This window comes from Jaculus jaculus, chromosome 1 (assembly GCF_020740685.1).
Source record: "Jaculus jaculus isolate mJacJac1 chromosome 1, mJacJac1.mat.Y.cur, whole genome shotgun sequence".
NCBI lineage: Eukaryota > Metazoa > Chordata > Mammalia > Rodentia > Dipodidae > Jaculus > Jaculus jaculus.
Window position 1 is genome coordinate 101439981 of NC_059102.1, and position 17184 is coordinate 101457164.

General features: G+C 41.5%; 1 protein-coding gene and 1 pseudogene across 2 annotated transcripts in view; both read right to left on the bottom strand.

Annotated features, from left to right (window-relative positions):
- The window catches only part of Ddx58 (DExD/H-box helicase 58), a 92436-nt gene that overhangs the window by 52494 nt on the left and 22758 nt on the right, over positions 1 to 17184 (bottom strand). The window contains exons 2-3 of one of the 2 annotated variants that reach the window (XM_004658388.2): positions 9525 to 9710; positions 3503 to 3637 (exon numbers count right to left, since the gene is read on the bottom strand). In XM_004658388.2, coding sequence (XP_004658445.2) covers positions 3503 to 3637; positions 9525 to 9630 — 241 coding nt within the window. In that variant the 5' untranslated portion in view covers positions 9631 to 9710. The remainder of the gene's footprint in view (positions 1 to 3502; positions 3638 to 9524; positions 9711 to 17184) is intronic. The other variant, XM_045159986.1, reaches the window with a different exon arrangement.
- Positions 11134 to 12554, bottom strand: LOC101593986 (annotated as a pseudogene).

Genomic DNA, 17184 nt, shown 5'->3' on the forward strand with positions numbered 1-17184 from the left:
ATATGATAAGGAAAGGTTCTTCTTAAGTTTTATCTATTTGGTGTTCTAAAGGCTTCCTGTATCTGCATTGGCATCTCTTTTCCAATTTGGGAGACGTTTGATTCTATGGTTTTGTTGAAAATGCCTACTATGCCTTCTACTGTATCCTGAATTCTTATATTTGAGTTCATAGTGTCCCAAATATCTTGAAATTCCCATTCAAACCTTCCTATTAGTTTGTCTTGCTCTTTGTTGGACTATATTAGATTTGCCACCTGGTCTTCTAGTTTAGATATTCTGTTCTCTCCTTCATCCATTCTACAGGTGAGATTTTCTACAGAATTTTTACTTCAGACTGTGTTTGTAATTGCTAGTATTTCTGACTGGTTTTCTTTATTATTTCTGTTTCCTTATTTATGTCTTGTATTGACCTCCTTATTTCATTAAGTTGGTTTCCTATGTCTTCTTTGATTCCTTTGACTTCCTCTTTGATTTCTTTGAGCATATTTATAATTATTCTTTTGAAATCTTTCTCAGGTATTTCCCCTAAATCAGTCTCACTGTAGGTCATTTCTGATGGATTTATAATTTTTGGTGGCTTATATTGTCTTGACTTTTTGGATTTCTTGTATTATACTGTAGAGATTTTTGCATCTTCAATTAATTTAATGCTTGGATTTTCTAATTATCTGCAGTATTATTAGATGCATCAATCAATCTGAGGTTATATATCTTCATGGTAGGAGCTTAAGGTGCTGGGTATAGCTCTTAAGACTCTCAGAGTCAGGCTGGAGAAATGGCTTAGCGGTTAAGCACTCGCCTATGAAGCCTATGGACCCCGGTTCGAGGCTCGGTTCCCCAGGTCCCACGTTAGCCAGATGCACAAGGGGGCACACGCGTCTGGAGTTCGTTTGCAGTGGCTGGAAGGCCTGGCGTGCCCATTCTCTCTCTCTCCCTCTATCTGTCTTTCTCTCTGTGTCTGTTGCTCTCAAATAAATAAATAAAAAATGAACAAAAAATATTTAAAAAAAAAAAAGACTCTCAAAGTAAACACAAGTGACCCAGGTTTTGGGTTTGCCTGCAATGAGAGTATTCTAGTAGGCTGGGTAGAACAAAATACAGGCAAATTCTAAAATTTATCGAAACAATATACACATTCAATGGAAAACAGCACAGAGTATTTATGCAAGAGTAGGTATTACAACAGATCCTCTATCAAAGTCACAGTCCTCAGGATGTGTGCTGCCCCTTAATCCTGTCAACTGGGAGGCTGAGATTTCTGGTCTGTAGAGGGTTCCAAGGTCAGCTTGTGACCAAGTGAGACCCTTCTGCAATGAAGACAGAAGAGGAGACAAAGGCACTACAAATCAGGAAGCAACAAATTATAAGCCCAAAACATAGCTTATTTAAGAGTGGCATATCTGACCCATCCATCAGATTTAAGATATAGTTTATCCTGACATAGAAGGTGCAATTATCACTTTCAGTGCAACCCTATATATTAGGCTTATTTGGTGGGTACTGACCTGGCATAATCCCAGTTACCTTTTGGGATGGCTTTGGTCTCAGCTATGGTGTGTGCCCACTTGGGTCCCTCTTTGCTGTGCTGTGGGTTCAGGTAGGCTTGATGAGTTGGTGGGTCACTGCTCTGATTGCCTGTGCTGGGTACTGTGAAGGTGAGTTCCCTTCCCCAGGTCTCTGGTGTTTGCTGGCACTTGCACTGGCAGTGGGGGAAGGGGGGGCTGTGGATGGTGGCTGAAGTTTTCCTGGTGGTCCTCACAATTCTCTTCCTCACAAGTTGCTCTGTTGGTCCCTGCCATCTTCCCCTTCACATTTCTTGAGTTTGTGAGGAGGCTGGTATGAGTGGAAAATGCCCTCATCTGGCTTTTCCTGTGGCTGGCTCAGGCCAAGCCTGGCAGCTGTGTCTATGGCTATGCAGACCTAGTGCCACCATGGCTGGAGCTGCTTCTACCTGTTTCTCTGGTCTCTGGATCTCTAGAAGCTCTGGATCTTTCCTACTTCTCTGCTGTGGTTGATAATTTTTTATACACCTTCACTTTTTAGTAGAAGAGTGTATTTTTCTTTTTCTTTTCTTTTTTTCTTTTTTTTTTTTTTTTTTTTTTTCCTTTTTCTCCCCCAGGCTGCTTTGGTGTGGTTCCTATGCCACCATCTTAACTGGAAGTCTTGCATATCTTTTGACTGGAATTTCAAACCCACCACCACACCTTAAGATCTGCCCAGTGACACCTTCTCCAGCCAGGTAGCTGTAGATCCAAACTGAAAACTAATAAAGCACTTAATATACTGGGGGCCATCTATTCAAACTACTATACCATATAATATAATATATTTGTCCTGCCACTTGTTGGCATAGATAATGGTGACTACCTCATCATCCAAATTATTTCCTGTAGTAGTAACAATTTTTTCTTAATCTTTCAGTTTTTAAATCATTTTGCTATAATGCTTCTCATATGCACAGAGCTAAGTTCTTTATGTATGTGTTCTAATTCACCATTTACAACCCAAAGAAAATGATTCCTTGACTTCTCTAACAAATGAGTAAGGTGGAGCATCAGAGAGACCAAAGGACTTGGCCAAAATCACCTAGGTGGTAAGTGGCTGATTTGGCTTTGAAATTCAATGTCTGACCTCACATTATCATGTCTTTGGTGCAAATTGCCCTCAAACAGCTCCAGAGTTTCTGTGTGACCCCAAACAAGGCATCTCACTATGCATTAGTTTCCTCATGAACAGAGAAGGGGAAGGTGGACTATGTGATTTGTATGATGTTGGTCATTTCTAGGCAAGACTGACTCTATATTATAAACATCAGAGACTAAAGAACACATTATAGTTCTGAAACAGAAATTTTTAAGTTATGCAATTGTAGGTCATAAGAGTATAACAAAATGTATATGTAAGAGCTTACTATTCAACTTAAGACCTAGAATATTCCAAAACCTGTGCACACCTTCTCTTTCCCATGTTGTCTGTCTAAACATCATACTATCCTACACTTAATGATTGTTTTAATAGTCAAATGGCATTTGATTGCCTCTAAAGTGTATGCTTAGTTTAGTTTATAGAGAACTTTATAGCTTCTATATCCTGTAAGAGTTAAGTCTCTATGACCTTTTTAAAGTTTAATATTTCATGTCTGTGATTCAACTGAGTTGTCACATACAGATGTATTCACACATTTTCACTGTGGTATAGTAGGCTAGTGTGTGAACATTAGAAAATGTATTTATCCATTCTCCTCTTGAAGGACATTGGAGTTCCAGTAATCTTGCTCACCTTTCCTACTAATTTTATATACTAATTAAATATATTCTATGGAGATTTCTTTTGCTATATCAGATAAATGCTTATGTCATCTCTCTAAAAATATTTTTTTTACCTTGCTCCATATGGAGACATAAACCACATGCAAATACTTCAAAAGTAGTAACTGTTCCCTTTCTCAGTATCCTGATTCACAACATAACACGCTCTGAATTGTGAGTAAGAGTGGACTAACCTGCATGGCATAGGGCATCTAGAAGGCCACGGAACCAATCTGTCCCCTGGAGCTCTAGGAGGAACTGGAGGAAAAGTGATGCAGCCTCCATTGGGCCCTTGTTGTTTTTCTCAGCCTGGATATATTGCATCTTATCTACAAACAGAAGCAAAAATGAGTCAGAGAACTGTAGAACCACTAACCATTGAAGAAAAGGCAGAACAGATCTTCTGGAATGATTTAAAGGCTATAACAAAGTAGCAGAATTGGAAGAACATCAGGAAAAGAGCAGATTTTCTGAAGTCTGAGATCACACCTAGAAAAGGAGTATCTTCTAGATATTGGAAAGCTGCCCCCACAACAAGCAGAAGTCACAGCAGCACCAGCTACATTGAAGAAAAAGGTTGTTCAAGAGGCTGAAGCAACAGGTGTACTAAGAGTGCATGAGGGAACAGTCCACGGCATCAGTAACAATTCTAGTGGGTACAACAAGCAGCTGAAAATAAAGAAGGGTATATTCATGGTTTAGTCTAGGATTTTCTAGGAGAGTAGGAAAAGTGGAAGGAGCTAAAGAGAAACTGTGAGCCTAACGGTAAAGAACTCTACTAATCTACTGTTGTTCATTCTGATTGTGCACAGTAACTCCATGCCTAGGGAGTACTGTCCAAACCACTGCCTCACATTTGATAGTTTCCCTTGTTTTCGTAGCTCAAGGAATACAAATTCCAAAGGAGAGCACAAGTTATCAGTATTATTACCAGTGTGTTCTTAAAGCTTGAAGACCTGGTACATCCAGGTACCCAACACAGGCTTATTGAATGAACAAAGAAGGGAGGAACACCTTCTATCATAGCTTTCATTAAGGGGTATCTATCAACAGTAAATTTACTGGTAGCAATAAAAATTCATGCTTAAAATATAAAGCTCAATTGATTTTAGAGTTAGGAATCCATTTTTAGTACATTTTCATTATGATTAAAAAAAAGAACCCTTATTCATTAATTAGCACTCACTCCCTGCAACCAGTAATCAATTTGAGAGTCTTATAGACTTGGCTACTCTGTTTTCAGGCCTTGTGCATATAAGGCAAAGTGCTCTACAATTGGACTACATCCCCAGACCTTATAGTGGACATTTCATGTAAATAAAATCATAGAGCATGTGGTCTTTGTGGCTGGCTTCTTTCACATAACACAATGTTTTCAAGGTAATCTATTGTATACCATTTTATCACTCCATTTTAACAAAACACCATAAGAATGCAATACATCAAGTGAGGGAGCTTTCCCACTGAGCTATAGTCCAGGCCTGATTCATAATGCTAAAAGTGTCTGGCAGAGGATGGAAGGCCCTCTACCGTCTGTGTCTCTAACATTCAAAGATGTAAAAAACAAAACAAAAAAAAAAAAAACTGTACATAGTGCTCTTCAATTTGCTCTTTTCACTTAACTTTCAATATTTCAGTTATGACTATGTTGTAACTACCCAGCAACTTAGGAGAACTAACACATTCACAAACCTGCACCCTCTGTAAAGTAGCATGGGCTGACCCTCCCTGCAGCAGTCAGCTTCTCATTGCTGAGATGAACACCTGGCCAGAGGCAGATTATGGGTGGGAAAGGTTTATTTCAGGCTTACAGTTTCAAGGGGAAGCTTCACGATGGCAGAGGAAGCTGCCTCATGTCAGACATCCACAGCAGAGAGAGAACAATAAGCAGGAGCTGCCTCTGAACACACAGTGGAGATGGACTACTCAACCCCAAGGTCAAGGTCTGCCTGCAGTAAAACATCTCCCACAGCAAGCCTCCACCTTCCAAAATCTCCACCAGCTGAGGACTAAGTAGGAAGCTTAATCAAAAATACTTGAAGCTTCCTTGCTTATGGATATTCCAAGATACTGAATTTTTTGGTAAATAGTTTATTTTTATTTTTTATTGGTTTTGTACTCAGTGAATACAGTCAAGTTGGTACCATTGTTAGCTTCCTCCCTGTCCTCCCCCACTCCACAGGGACCCTCCTTGTTGGAGTATATGGGTCGTGCATTGTGGGGTTAGCCATCACTTATGGGTAGGAGGGAATGTCTCTGTGTATCATGACCCAACATGTGGCTTTGACATTCTTTCTGGTCCCTCTCCCACAAATTTCCCTGAGCCATGTTGGATTCATTTTAGGTCTGCTTCACTGATGAGGTCTTGGGGGCCTCTGTGTCTCTGGATATTTGGTTTGGTAGGAGTTGATTGTTCTCTGTGTCTATCTCCTTTACCTTTGTTCTGGTACTAGGTTCACCATAAAAACAGCACTCTTGCTTGTTTCCCCACTTATTCTTAGTTTGCCTCAGAAAAGTAACACATACTGCACTGTTGTAATGTTACAATACCAGTTTTAAAAGTTCAGTAACTAGGGCTGGAGAGATGGCTTAGCGGTTAAGCGCTTGCCTGTGAAGCCTAAGGACCCCGGTTCGAGGCTCGGTTCCCCAGGTCCCACGTTAGCCAGATGCACAAGGGGGCGCAAGCGTCTGGAGTTCGTTTGCAGAGGCTGGAAGCCCTGGCGCGCCCATTCTCTCTCTCTCCCTCTATCTGTCTTTCTCTCTGTGTCTGTTGTTCTCAAATAATTAAATAAATAAATATTTAAAAAAAAAAAAAAAAAAAAAAAAGTTCAGTAACTAGTTAGTGCGCAAGGAGGTGGGGGAAGCCTATGTATACTTATGGAACTGAGAAACTGTCTGGTCTAGTTAATATTGCATGTAGATTGCAAATCCACCCAAATGAAGATCCAGACACTATTGACTCCCCTTATCTACTGAGGTCAACCAGGATACTCTAGACATCTTGATTTACACAAAGAAGCAAATTAAGTTTCTTCTCTAGCTTTTCAGTCCAAAAGTAACAGTATATTACAGGCGAGGCATTCCTTCCATTGTTAACATTCATAGGGTGACATGCAATGAGGTCAACTGGGTTTTAACTTGTATTAACACTCATGCAAAATAGTCCCCAAAGTTAATGATCACATGACTTTAGATGTAAACAAAATGCCACGTGGAAGACTAGAGCAAAACATGCAGCTACAGTTGTCAGAAGTTTCATCAGAACACAGCCCCTGACAAATTATACCTCAATTTTAAAAAAAAGTAGTCCTCAAGTAAGAAGCATCCCTAAAAAAACAAAAAGAAAGAAAGAAAAAATATAACTTAAGATATCTTGGAAGACAATGTGAATACAGTTTAAAAAATAATTAAGAGATACATTTTCATAAGACTACCGAGGATTAGGCTGATAACATATTCTACCACGAAAACCTCTTCCCCAAACCAACTCAAATCTCCAACCCAATTTTTTCAGTATCATGTAAAAGGTAGCATAAGTACTCATGAACATAAAAACTAGTTGTTAGGGAAAATTTAACTAGCTTTATAATTTACATTTTAAAACATAAATATCTGTAGCTTGATCTCTGCTGACACTGATTGCCGGTGCCTAGGATTCAGCACTTACGCATTCTCTCTCACGCACACCTCATCACATGGCTCCCATCTTGACAGTCTTCTGCTTCTGCAAGTTCCAGTCAATTCCAAGTTCAACCAACTTTAACTCAAACTGCACTCTCAGATTTTCTCACCAATTTTTTTACCCACACACTAATGCTTGCACTAATCTTTCCATTCTGTACTGCCAAAATATGAGACTTATCTCAGAGATCACCAGGTAAAAGAAAACAAATCTCACAATTTACCTTCCTCTGAGGTAAATCTCAAATCTTTGCTAAAGTGGATAGGAACCTGAGACTTAAAACTGCTGGTATGGAAGTTCCAATTCCACAGAGCTGTCTCCTGCCAGGCTCCCTCTTTCCCTCTTTCTTTCTCTCTCTCTCTCTCTCTCTCTCTCTCTCTCTCTCTCTCTCTCTCTCTCTCTCTCTCTCCCTCTCTCCTTCCCTCCCTCCCTCCCTCCCTGTTTTTCTATCCACAGAAAATAGAACTATCATATGACCCAGTTGTATCATTGTTGGGTCTATATCAGAAGAATTTTAAATTGACACATCACTGAGATACTCGTACATCCGTGTTGCACTGCTCACGCCAGGACATGGAACCAGCTTAGATGACCATAGACTGGGGAATGGATAAAGAAAAAGGGAAATAATTTCATGTCCTCCTAAAGAAAAACCAAACCATGGCATTTGCAGGAAAATGGATGGAAATGGAAATCATGTACTAAGCAAAGTGAGACTCAGAAAGATGGCATATATTCTCTTGTATGTGGATCCTGCATTTAAAATAAAATATGTGTACATATGTGTGTATATTGACATATGTGTGTAGGTCATAAAACTAGAGAGGATCGACCATGATATGGAAGAAAGATATCTTAAAAGTGGTGGGACTGGGATAATGGAACACACATGATAAGAAAGCAAATACTGTGAGTGCCTGGAAGAAGAAAAGGAACCAGACAGAGGGGTCCAGAAGGGGAAGGCAGTAAATGAGGGCAACAAATGAGAGCAGAGTCTAATGACCCATGTCTCTGAAAGTGCCATAATGAAACCTGTTACTCTGTATGCTAACTTAAACATTAATTTAAAAAACAATAAGATGAAAGAATAGAAGTTATGACAGTCTGTTACCATTTCATCCAGAAATTCCTGAAATGGATGACCTGAGTGAGGTTACATTTTTCAGGGGCCCAAGCTACAGTGATCATTATGAAGTAATTTTATTATATCTCTCTGGACACCATGGAAAAATGGAGATGCACTTGTTGGTGACATTCACTCCTCATTCCATGACCTATGGTTTGGTTTTCCAGAGCAATGATGCACCCAAATTATCTGCAATTTCCAGAAACTCCCTAACTTGGAAAATGAAAAGTAGCTATCAGATCTTCTATCTCACTTGGACTCCTAAGGATAAAAAGACAGGGCTTATGAAGATATAGGAAGAGAACCCTGAGAAAGGGAAGAAGTTATGCTTCCCAAATCTGGCCTGCTTTTTTATGGAAAAGGCAGGAACTTTGGGGTGCCACTGCTAGAGCAAGAATGGTCCACAGTGTGTTTCCTACAGGCATCTTATCCAAGACTATAAATAAACTGTTCAGTTGGGGCCAAAATGATCTTTAACCTTGAGTGTTTGGGACTCTCCTCTCATTGCTAGGTAGTTCCCCTCAAAATTCGACCTTACAATTTTGTTTATTAGAGAAAATCCTTTAATTTTTAACCTTCTTACTCACTGGGTAATGTTAAAGATAAAGGGAGGAGGGTCTTAGAAACCCTATGAAACTCGAAAGCCATCAAAACAATATTTACCCATTACAGAAACACTTGTGACTCTCCTTAGAATCACTTGGATATTTATTTAGTTTTTTTTTTCTTTTTAAAAAAATCTCATTGTTTCCCCCTGAGCCTCGTGTATTAACCTCTGTGCTAAAGATCTATGATAAAAAATATCCTCAATAAACTCTAACTCTGCTTCCTACTGGCTCATCATGTAATTCCCTTCTGTGGTAATGTCAAGAATCCCTTATGACCAACGACGCTTTGAAACACTACTATTTTCCTCTTGGAAGAAGTCTCTGCTCATTCATCTACAGCAGAAAGCAAGTCGATACAATTTGCAAAGTGGCTGTTACCACCATCATGCGCCTCCAGTGCTAGAGAGAAACAGCTGCACTGAAGCTGAACACACTAGGTTAAGCAGCTTCCTGCCAGTTGGAAGCGCTCGCGTACACCGCCTTTGAGATGTGACAGCATCTTGGGCAGCGGCACGTCACGTTTTTGTATGTCTGCCCTTGCCCTTTGGGCCACAAAGCTTTGCGCACACAGTAGTCTAGAATATTAATGAAAATAAATGAAATGACGATTTCTTCCCCAGCTTTGCCTGTAAGAAGGAGTTACACCCTTTACGAAGTTACTCCATCTTGCTGGATTTCAGTTTCTCCACCCTGGCCATCAAACTGTGATTCAGTCTGGGACAAGGGGCTGTGGGAACCGGCAAGAAGGACATTTTTTTTTTTTTTTAACGCTGCCAGTGGAGCCGCTGGGGACCACTCACCGTCATCAAGCCAGGGGGCCATGTAGCTGAGGATGTAGGTTGGATCCAGAATTTTCCTGATATAGTTTTCGAACGCGAACAGGTTCCGCCGCTGCTCGGCCGTCATGCTGCCGCCTCCCGCGCAGTCGCGGTCTGGGCCGGGGCTCCCAGGAACTGGGGACAAGAGCGGCCAGGGAGGGGCGGGGCCTGCCGGGAAATGGACCTGAAAGTGACTACCGGAGTAAAGATCGAAACTGCAACTGATTGCAGATGGGCTGGACTCGTCAGTTTCGGTTCTGACTCCGGAAGAGCTGCTGATTCTACACCCCTGGAACTGACTATTTTCAAATGAAGACTTTGTTTTGCGTTTGTAGTGGTAAACTTTCTAACAGTAAAATGCACCCAAGTAAATGTGCAATTCAGTGAATTTTTAATAGCTACACAGCTGTAGCCACTGTCCCCAGATCAGCTAGGTCCTACAGAAAATAGACTATCTTGATAGACACTTCATATGCACTTAAGAATGGCTATGCTATAGTTTTAGGGTCTATTGCTTATAATGCAAGTATAACAAATTGTTAGTCTTAGAGCTTTCTATCTCCCCACCACCACCATCTGGCCACCTGGTCATGTTAACCCTGGGATTCTGGGTTTGCCTCCTGTGTACACTGAGTAACTGGGTATACTTCTGGGCCTAGAGGAGGGAAAGTCACCTTCCCCCAAGCCACACCTCAGCACATCACCTAAGGCCCCTCCCTCACAGAACAGTTTCTCTCCGCTCTCCATAAAACCTTCTCCCTGGCCTTCACTCACTGTCCTTTTTAAAGGCTCTCCCGCTGCAGGTGTGTGCATCCCCCCCTTTTCTCCCCTTCTCTATTGGGTGCATGCACCCTTGTTTCTCTTCCCTCCCCTCCCCTCTTTTCCTCCCTGTCTCTCTCTTCTTATCTCCCTCTTCCTGGGTACAATAAAGTCTTAGACCCAAAATCTCCTGATTGGTCCTCCATTGCCAACCACAAAACTTAACACTAATATTCTACTTGCTCTACTAACACTGAGAGAGAAATGTTGAAACCTTCAACTGTAATTACTCATTTTTCTATTTGTACCTTTTGTTGCATCAGTTTTTTTGCTCCATAAATATTGAAACTGGTATTTGATGCTTTTACATTTAGGCTTATTATTACATTATTGTAAAAGGTCTCTTTCTCACCATCACTATATCTCAAAGTCTACACCATGTGATATTCCCATAGCCATACTAATTTTTTTTTATTTTTCTCTTTCTGTAATGTTTACTTTCTCATTTGAAAAATTGGAGGGGGGCCAGCAAAGAATACTGAGAAAGAAGGTAGGCAACAATCTTCCATAGGCCAAAGTCCAGGGAGAGAAGCAGCTGTTTAACTTGTAAGAAATGAGGAAATGGGAAGAAGAATGCCAGAGATCCCAAAGCAACTCAACTTGAGGCCACAGGCTTTTAGAGCCAGTCAGCTCCAGGACCAGGCCGCAGTCAGCAGCTCCACTTAAACCTAACCAGTCCCCAGGCCTGGGATTTCATTAGTGTGGCAGCCTGTCGGCTTGTAGACATCTCTTAGCACCTTTGGGTGACTCCTTTGCTGCCTTGGCTCACCCACTATGAAGGGCTCACGTCCTGTACCAGGTGGGCGATCTGTTCCCATAACTGCCATTCCCCTTCCTGAGCTTTGCTCTGGCTTCCCCACCGCAGCAGCTCAGACTGGTGGTACTGCTGATGCCCTGGGCAGTAGCTCTGTGGCTCACACAGACCCATATATGGAAAAAAGTCTCTGTAGCCCACTTTAAAGATATACAGCTCTGAGCCGGGTGTGGTGGCGCACACCTTTAATCTCAGCACTTGGGAGGCAGAGGTAGGTGGATCGCTGTGAGTTCAAGGCCACCCTGAGACTCCATAGTGGATTCCAGGTCAGCCTGGGCTAGAGTGAGACCCTACCTCGAAAAACCAAAAACAAAAAAAGATATACAGCTCCGGGTATACAGTGCGGGATACTGATTCACAGCCCTGTCCTTTTCTCTCAGAGAGCAGCACATTCACGGGCCTCTCTCTGAGAATTCACAGTGGAACACAGTGATTATTCTCTTCTGGATATTCAAAGGGATGATGGGGTTTCTTCAGAAAGAAGTCATGTAGTTCTTTCTGACTATGCATGTTTAAGGGTCCTGATTCTGGGTTGATGTACTTCATATCTTGGTGTCTCCCTGACACACACCTTGAAGAAATCACCTATCAGATGTCCCTGGCCAGAATTTACCTCTAGGGTCTGAGTGATGTCACCAAGAGAGTCTATTTTCTGTAGACTTAAATCTTTGATATCTTCTTGATCTCCCAATAAAAAAAAAAAAAAATCCACCAGTTCACCTGAAATTTCTTCTTCCTGGTCTTCTAGCTTTGGATTTCTATCCAACTTTAGAATCACAATAATGGGACTTCCCAAATACTCCATTTTACTTTTCAACACATTTCCATCGTCCAGCAAAGAAAGGGGAGATGCAAGAGGCTTTCTTTTAAATCTCAGGATCCTAGGTGTCTGCCACTCCAAAACCTTTAAAGTAATGGTTTTGTTTGTTTGTTTTTGTTTTTATATAAGCACACACTGCATCTTTCTATCCATGGCCATGGCCAGAGGAATTTGGAGCACTAGAAACAAACTGTGCTGTGATGTCTTTCATGAGGTCCTGGGGATGACTGTTCACAACTAACTGCACTTCGCGATGCCCTGAAGAATCCAAGGGACAGGTTTCATCAAGGTCTGAAGAAGTGGTACACTAAGTGGCAGACATCTCCCCACTGCTAAGATTTGAAAGATCAAGGCAATGTTTTGGGGTTCCTCCAGATAAAATGCTTAGGTTTGCAGAGTCAAGGAGTTTGTCCCCCAAAATGGAAGGTAAGTTGGACAGTTGATAAACGAAGTCTAGTTCCAAGAGTAGCTGTAACATCTTCCTCTGATTGGACCTAAAACTGGGTCCTGAGACAGAGTTTTCCTCTTCCTTTAGGGATGGGAAGATTTCTGTAGACATGGTTTCAGAGTCCTCACAAGGAAAAAAACCAAGCGACCGCAGGACTTGAAAGATGAAATGAAGAGAGGAGGTCTGACTAGATCCTGACCACCCAGCTTGGCTGGAAGAAACTCAGTCCTCCTAACTCACTGTATTGTCCATTTGGGTCCACCGGGTCTCTGTGATTCGCCAGCTGAGACAGCTGCGAACTGCAAGTCCATACGAACTTGCCTTGGGAGAAAGGAAGGCAGGCGAAGACCCCAGCCAATGAAAGGAAAATCATTCAAACCTTCCGTCTTCTCAGCAGCCTATCACCATTGGCCTTTGAGCTGTGCCAGCCAATCACAGCACACCACTAATTTTATTCCTATTGTTTGCACGGCATATTTGAAATATCCTTTTGCTTTAAAGTGCATATAGTTGGATCTTGCTTTTTTATCCATTTTTAAAATGTTTGGATTTAATTGAAGAATTAAAACAATTTACATTTAAATAATGGTATGAATTTAAAACTTCAATTTGTGGGCCAAAGAAGAGATGGCGTGGCGGTTAAGCACTTGCCCTGTGAAGCCTAAGGACCCCTTTCCAGGCTCGATTTCCCCAGTGCCCATGTATGCCAGATGCACAAGGTAGCACGTGTCTGGAGTTCGTTTGCAATAGCTGGAGGCCCTGATGTGCCCATTCTCTCGCTTCTTCTGCCTTTTTGTCTGTCACTCTTAAATAAATAAATAAATAAATATATATATATATATATATTTTTTTTTTTTTTAAAAACTTCAACTTGGCTGTTGGTTTCAGCTGATTTTATTCTTTTTCGTCTTCATTCCTTTGATTTAAATATAACTTTACTTTAATACCTATTAGTTACACATCTCTTTCCATACATGTGGTGGTTTGGATTAGATGTCCCCCATAAATTCATGCGTTCTGAATGCTTGCTTCCCAGCTGATGGCAATGTGGGAAGTGGAGCCTTGTTGGAGGACGCGTGTCGCTGGGGGCAGGCTTAGGGCTGTTATATACGGCCTCCCCTTGTTAAGAGTTTGGCTTACTCTCCTGCTGCTGTTTTCCATTTGTGGTGGCAGAGGTGCTGTGTAGCCTCTGCCCATGTCATGTTTCCCCTGCCATCAAGACACTTCTCCTGGAAACTGTAAGCCAAAATAAACAACTTTCCTCCTATCAGCTGCCTTTGGTCAGGTATTTTATCCTGGCAATGGAAAGGTAACTGCAGTAATACACAGGTACAAGCATTTGTATGTGTATGCGTATATGGTAGTAGTTGCTGTAAGAATTACAATTTGCATCCTTAACTTACATACACATTTATGCGTGTGAGTGTATGTATATGTTAGTAGATGCTCTAAGGATGACAATATGCATCCTTAAATAACCTCATTCCCTGTGGAATTATTATTGCACCTCATCAGATGCAATACAAAATCTTTATAACCACATAAAATATAAATCTTTATAACCATATAATTTTATATATCCCATTCCATCCACATGGTATTCTACTGTCAAAACTTGTCTTCTGTATGTTACACGCAATATATTATAAGCTTGGTTGTGAAATCTGTTGTTTTTTAAATAAGAAAAATGCATATTTTCTAACCCTCCATGGTGTTTGGCATTCTGTTACCATTCATAGTTGCCATGATATCACTTCTTCTGGCTTCTCCAGTCTACTCTTAAGGGCTCTGTATCATTTTTCATGTTTTTTAAAAAATTTTTTTAGGGCTGGAGAGATGGCTTAGCGGTTAAGCGCTTGCCTGTGAAGCCTAAGGACCCCGGTTCGAGGCTCGGTTCCCCAGGTCCCACGTTAGCCAGATGCACAAGGGGGCGCACGCGTCTGGAGTTCGTTTGCAGAGGCTGGAAGCCCTGGCGCGCCCATTCTCTCTCTCTCCCTCTATCTGTCTTTCTCTCTGTGTCTGTCACTCTCAAATAAATAAATTTAAAAAAAAAATTTTCTTAACAGTTTGAGAATTTTAATTGGGTATTTCCCTTACTTCATTTCCTATGACTCAGCTTAGAATCTCCATCTGTTCATCCATTATGCCTATCTTTTATGTTTAGTACACATTCCTATTAATGTCTCTAAAGTCCAAACCAGGCCTGGTGGTGCAGGCCTATAATTCCAGCTCACCACAGGAAGGTGGGGCAGGGAGACTTGAAGTTCAAGGCCAGCATGAGCAACTTCCCTGCCCCGCTATTTAGTTTCATTAATTACAGCAACAAATATTTGAGAACACACTGTTCACATTGTAGCAAATTCCAAGACAAGCAACTTTCACCTTCAGCAAGGTTGAAGTCAGGCAAGGCACAGATGCTTTGCAATTTACAACAAAAATGGTTATGTTGAATGTTTAGGGTACTTTGGGAACATAAAACCAGAGACCTAGCAATATAGGGAAGAGTCCAGATTCAATACTTGCTCTTACAATTTACCTGTAGTGGCTTCTTCTTAAGTTTGGATTAATCAAGTGTGGCAAGGTGCACAGTGAGGAACAGAAAGGGCTGGGGCTACATCCTCTTCTCTCCTGAGTCCTAACGCTCAGTCTGCTAGCTCCTCCAATGGCTATGACACTCACTCCACAGGTGTTTTCTCCCTTGTGCTCAACTTACTAAGATTCTGTCTAAAATAAAAAGTAGAGGGCTGGGGATGTGGCTTAGTGGTAAATCATTTGCCTATTATGTAATTAGGTCCTAGGGCCAATTAATCCCAATACTGAAAAAAACTAAAGTCCTTGTTTGTTAATTCATTTCACAGACTGTCTTTGTTACTGCTTTTTCTCTTGATTTTGGATCCCCTCACATATCTAATAATTTTAATTTTATGCTGACATAATAGATATAGAATCGCTGGATTCTTTTATTCTTAGAAATGCTACTTTTATTCTAGCATGCCATTAAATTATTAATTGTTCACTGTGAACTTAAAAAAGCTTCATTTACACACGGTGGTAGGTCTCTTTCCATTTGGCCCTTAATGCATGTTTAATCTGTAGTGCTGGATTGTGGTCTTCTCTGACAACTGCAGCCTACAGGAATTTTAGTGAGATGTCTATGTTACACATCCCTTCTAAATCAGTGGAACTCTACCTCTACAATCTGACTTCTCTGGGGTGGCAGCTGAAACATCCCTTGAGCTCTTTCAGGCTTCCAGCTATTGCTTACATAAGCTTCTGGGAACCCTCCCTGCACAGAAGTATTTCAGTTTTAGAGCTCTCTCTTTGTCTTTCTTTCTGAAATTTCTTTCTCAAAATCCAACCACTTTGGAAGCTAGATGTGGTAGTTTGATTCAGGAGTCTCCTATAAACTTTAAGTGTTCTGAAATCTAGGTTCCCAGGTGATGGAGATTTGGGAATTAATACATCCAGGAGGCAGTGTATTGTTTGGGACAGGCTTATGGGTGTTATAGCCATTGTCCCCTTGTCAGTGTTTGGCACACTCTCCTTTTGCTATAGTCCACCTTATGTCGGCCAGGGGGTGAGGTCCACCCTCTGTTTATGCCCTCATTTTCCCTGCCATCATGAAGCTTCTCCCTCAAGCCTGTAAGCCAAAATAAAACTCTTTTTCCCACAAGCTGCTCTTGGTTGGGTGATTTCTACTAGCAATGCGAACATGACTGCAACAGTAAAGTGGTAACGAGGCGTGGGATTGCTGCTAGACACCAGACCGTGTGGCTTTGGCCTTTTGGAGCTGATTTTCAAAAGGAATGTGGAAGGATTTGAAACATTGGCCTCAGAGATGCCTTGCAGTACTATAAGTACAGCCTGAATGCAGTAAGAACTATGGACTGTGAGATTGGGCTTATGAGGGTGAGAAAGAGCTTTGCTTGGACTGGGCTAGAAGTTTGTGTGGGAAGTTTGCTCTTATGCCTGGGTCCTGAGAAGTTGTGCAGGGTTGCTTTGTGTAGAAATGAACTGATGTGAGCAGAGGAATATAACACAGAAAGAAAATTCGTTGGGTGAATTGCTGCCCATTCAGCTGCAGTTGAGAGATTACAACCTTTGAAATTGGGCCAGCTGATCTGCACTGGGGCAACAGGAAGAATGCAGACTCTTTTGAAGGGGCCTGAATGCTCAAGGAGTGTCCTGTTCTTCAAAGTCTGCTTTATTCCAACCTGGATTAACAAATTGGTACCCTACCTGGTATTGTGAAGTATAAGAAATGCAGGAAAGAGAGGGTCATTGAGTTTACAACATGGTCTTGGTCTTGTGTTTTGGAAATGACCATGGGCAGTGTGAAGAAGGTTTGCTAGATGCCTGTATGGAGAACCCCTGGAGCCATGAGGATGAACCATGGATTGTAGTGGAGAGCCAGTGGAGATGCCAGGACCACAAGATGGCCTGTTAAGGAGAGCTGCTGGCCCTGATGAAGTTTTCCAGGACTGTGAGTAGTCTAGCTGGAGGGGTGGAACTGAAACTCCAGAGACTTGTTGCTGGTTAGAATTATTGGACTTGGAGATTTGTCACAGGCTAGAGTTGTTGGACTTGGAGCTACTGTTTGGTATTTGCCCTGTTTATATCATGTATTACTGGAGTATTTCTTTGCCATGCCCAATGCTACCTTTTTCAGTATTAATGTTTATTCGGTGCCATTCTAGGTTTGGGGGGGTGGTATTATGGTTCAGTTAAGAGATCTTGGACT